Source organism: Anarrhichthys ocellatus, unplaced genomic scaffold (assembly GCF_004355925.1).
Source record: "Anarrhichthys ocellatus isolate YVR2014 unplaced genomic scaffold, GSC_Weel_1.0 scaffold19, whole genome shotgun sequence".
NCBI classification, from domain to species: domain Eukaryota; kingdom Metazoa; phylum Chordata; class Actinopteri; order Perciformes; family Anarhichadidae; genus Anarrhichthys; species Anarrhichthys ocellatus.
In genome coordinates, this window is record NW_022280049.1 from 3,227,224 (window position 1) to 3,231,598 (window position 4,375).

Here is a 4,375-nt window from a genome sequence, read left to right on the forward strand (position 1 = left end):
CAGGACAGAGAAGGAGAGGAAAGGGAAGAAAGAGGGGGAAGGGAAAGGGCAAGAAGAGGAATCCTTGCCTGAGGAAGTACAAAGATTTCTGCATTCACGGCACCTGCCAGTACCTGAGGGACATCCATGCCCCATCCTGTGTGTAAGTATCTCTGTCTCTATCTGCACACCATCTCCACTACTCGGGATCCGCCGAATTATTAACCGATTCGCTCTCCGTCCTGTCTGCAGGTGCCACACAAGCTACTCTGGGGAAAGGTGTCAGTTCTTCACGTTGCCCTTGGAGAAGCCCCAGGAGGGCTACAACCGGACCACAGCTCTGGCCGTTGTGGCGGTGGTGCTGTCGTCCGTCTGCCTCACCATCATAGGCCTTTTGTTGTTGCTCAGGTAAGGGAAACACACACAGATCCACTCACTCACAAACACACACTAACAACCATACACACACACACACACACACACACACGCACGGACAGATAAAGGACTTTTCTGGTAACTTAGCAGATACTTGCAATAGATAGACACAGAAAATAGTCTGAACAAGCATCTTTTCTTTTGTTGATCACAGGTTTCACAAGCGGGGAGCGTATGATGTAGAGAATGAAGAGAAGGTCAAACTAGGGTTAGCGTCCAACCACTGAGGAGACAAAGAGAGGTGAGTAGTGAGGAGCAGGGCTACGAACACATACACTGACAAACACCGTCATTTTTCTTTCTTCTTCTCCGTCGCCTGAACGAAATAAGGTTTTACTCATTGTCCTCTCCCTCTTTTTTTTTTCATGTCAGGCAAAGATGTGGAAATTCTACCTCAAAATAGAAAAAGAGAAGTGAGCTGCGAAGGGAAGGTCCTGGAGGGAAAAGGATCGTACACGAAGAAGGGAACCGGGGTTATCGTCTGCCTTGACCCTCTGCGAGATGTTCAGATGAAAAATGGGCAGGTGAACATATTCCTGAAGGCCTCAGAAGAAGTCGGCCCACCTAAAACTGGAATACTAACGGCCCAGAGGATGGACTGAAGATGTGACGAGCCGTAGGTGATGAGCACGAAGGAACGAGGAGAAGAAGAAGGAACATGTCTAGACTCTGTGCTGCTTCTTGACTGTGTGAAAAGAGGTCGTTTTGGACTGAACTGAACAAGATTTTCAACTAAAACATTTTGTATTTTCCTGCACAAGTCCATCTTTTTTTTTTGTTGTGTACAGTAAACCGTATATTTATAATTTTAATTTATTTATTTAAGCTAACTGTATTTATAGAGATTTTAACCACCTCCAACCGTTTATAAAATAATGATGTTACAGTTGTTTTTATATTTGTTATTGGACGATATTTATTTATGAAACAGAAAAGCAAACAATGCTGAAGCTCATGGAGAGATTCAGTATTTCATGAAAAGGGATTTGATGCATAATTATCTGATATCTGGCTTTAAATTCCGCGCTCAGTAGATAATCAATAGCACTGTGATTATTGGATTGATTGTTGAATAGACATGATCGTTATTTAAGTTATTCAGGCTAGTGTCATTGAGAGCAACGCCCTGCTCGCACTCACACGATTACAAACATTCACACCTGGAAGCTGCCCAGTTGGATCTGTAAGCCGCTAGGCAGCACTGGGCCTTGCTCAAAGGCACACCTGCGGTGGTAATGGGGTAGGAGCTGCTCTTACTCGCAAATTTATCTTGCAGATTTGGGGATCTTTATGCCGCATAAGGCTGAGTCTTCTGCCTCAGTGTTATCAGATCAATGCCTGCCATTACGATACATTGCACTGGCTGTGTATTGATTAAAAGCAACAAAAAACCTGCCCTCAGCGACTGTATTGTTACGAAGCGTTTAAAAACGAGTCGAATATCAAATGCACTGTAGCAAGAATTTGGTATAAATATGTTGTCCTGTTGTCTTACCGCCGTTAGGGGAGTAAATCCTTCAGATCCATGTTAAGCTGTCAAGCAAAAGAGAAAATAAAATGTGAATTACAGTGTTCCACCCTTTCAAATCCTGTCCTGCAGTTTTGAAGTGATTTTTATTTATGTGATTTCTTTTTTTTCAGAGCGAAATAAAAAAAAAAGACTCAAAAAGACTTTTAGACTCATGTCATTTTTACTTCATTACATCAAACCTCTGTGCTCTCAGCATTAATAGGAACTTCACATGTTGTACTGGCAGATCAGTTAAAGCTATAGGTCAAGGTTATTTTTGACTTCGGTTGACTTCCTGAGTCGGGCCGCACATTAATGTAATATTTTAGAGTGGCCGGTTTCGGATAATGATAACACAAGTGTGTTCTTTTGGCCCATTCAGGAGCTGTGATTAAAGTAAACACAATATTTGTATTTCCCCTGTCTCTGTGTGAGCAATCGCTTTTAACCGAAGCACCTGTATCCTGGCCATTAGTGCTTTTATGTCCAGTGCTCAAAAGGCAAATATTTTTAGTCAGTGCTGTGTAGATAGGGCGTCAGAAAGCCCTCCTAGTTTATTATGTTTAATATGGTTATCTGGATAGGTAATGAAATGTGGATACCAATGTTTAATCACTGTTTATTTTCAACTGTACTGTTAAACAAATGATTGTTTGCCATGTTTCCCAGAGGCCTTTCTCTTTGGACCAAATGTAAAAGAAAACATTGTGAGTTTCATGTGTTGTCAACAGCGTCATCAGACTCACTGACAGATCAATCATAATGAGTGTGGTCAGGACTCACTTGCCGCTGTGTGTACGTACTGAGCCCCGGGGAACAGATGTGCGGCGTACACGCCGGAGAACACCTGATGTTCAGCCACAACACGTCGTGCCACAGCACCACACACCATTACTCACACAGCCAACAGATGTCATGTTCAAAGACACACCACCAAGTCTTACATCTGAGACCTCAGCCAGCCCTGAATGCCGCAGAGTTCAGAGAGACCACATACAGCAAATTCTAGCAGGATGCAACAATGCTGTCATGTATGCTGCATGCAGGTTTAATGGGGGTAAGGAAAGTCAAAAGACCCAGCTGGACTCAAAGGCAGGCTTAGACCCAACCATTTGTTAGTCACCCCTTGAAGTCACCTCCTACACGGATGTTGTTACACAGACACTAGTGTGTGTGTGTGTGTGTGTGTGTGTGTGTGTGTGTTGGGGGGGTATGTGGTAGAGTAATGCTTTGGTGCTGGGTCTATGTGGGTTACAGGGGTTAACCAACCATTACAGGCAAAAAGTACACAGCAAAGCAGGAGTGTTTACATGTTTGCTATGGGATAGTTTTCAACACTGTTTGTGGCTTCGATTCCCATACATTCTATACTGAATAAACAAAATACTGTCGGACTCATATGTTCACACTGGGGGATGGTATAGTTAAAGACAGATGTTCAGCTGAACCATAAGGGTGTGGTACCTGATTCAGGACTCAGCATTCCTTATTCAGCAACTAAAAGACAGCAGTTCAGCATTTAACTTTCTCAGTAAAAAAGCAATCCATGCACATGTGTTCAACTTGTACTCTAAGTAGATAAACTCAATGCATGTCAGATATGTCAAGTTCAATTCATAATACTTTATTTGTCTTTCAATTTGGGGCAAGCAAATACACACAATTCATTCACATGAATAACACTATTTAGAAGACAGAATATGATGGTGTAGGCCAATATGCTTCCCATGCATTTGGGTATCTTGAGTGCCTATATCAACCCACAAAGAGTGAAATAAGACAAACAAGTTAGTTTTTTAGCTGCAGATTTTGCACAGCAGTAGTTCTCCTGAAGACCTGTAAAGAGACTCTGATGTGGAAAAACATTCAGACCCATTGGATTATCTGAAAAATGCTGTCACAAAGCTGAAACAGATCTCTTTTTATTTACTCATGAAAAGTTGATATTTTGGAGACATTTGGTTTTCAGGGGACAGCGACAATATGCTGACGATGTTGGTCTCTCAGTTACAAATAAACGTAGCTAATTTTCCATTCTGTATTTGCCACAGGATTTCATACGCAGTATGTATGTATGTGTATGTGTGTTTGTATGTGTGACAGGGGCTAGTCATTTACCGTAGTGGAGCCACCTAATCCTGGCCTCTCAATGTCAAGTAGCAGAGCACACAGAAATAGTGCTGTGCAGTCATGCTCACATAGCTGCTATTCCCGGGGCTGGTGGCCACCAAAGAGCCAGAATGCCGCGAGAGAAGGGAGTTCGCTGCGTTCTGTTTCTCAGTGGCCTGGTGGACCACAGCCAGGAAATGATGTCCGTCATGGTGGCCCATCATCAGGCATCAGCACCGCACCAGTCCTGAATTTTCCTTGTAGGGTCACAGTAATAGCAACGCTGTCTCTTGTCCTCTCCTCCCGTGTTCTTGAATGTTCCTAGAGAGACATAACAAGGAT

At 43.0% G+C, this 4,375-nt stretch overlaps 1 protein-coding gene across 2 annotated transcripts in view; it reads left to right on the forward strand.

The window, feature by feature from the left end:
* Nucleotides 1-2,085, forward strand: part of hbegfa (heparin-binding EGF-like growth factor a) — a 3,403-nt gene extending 1,318 nt beyond the window's left edge. Inside the window, exons 3-6 of one of the 2 annotated variants that reach the window (XM_031857926.1) lie at nucleotides 1-142; nucleotides 232-387; nucleotides 569-655; nucleotides 787-2,085. The exon at nucleotides 1-142 is cut by the window's left edge and continues 57 nt beyond it. In XM_031857926.1, coding sequence (XP_031713786.1) covers nucleotides 1-142; nucleotides 232-387; nucleotides 569-641 — 371 coding nt within the window. In that variant the 3' untranslated portion in view covers nucleotides 642-655; nucleotides 787-2,085. The remainder of the gene's footprint in view (nucleotides 143-231; nucleotides 388-568; nucleotides 656-786) is intronic. The other variant, XM_031857927.1, reaches the window with a different exon arrangement.
* The last annotated feature ends 2,290 nt before the right edge of the window (nucleotides 2,086-4,375 follow it).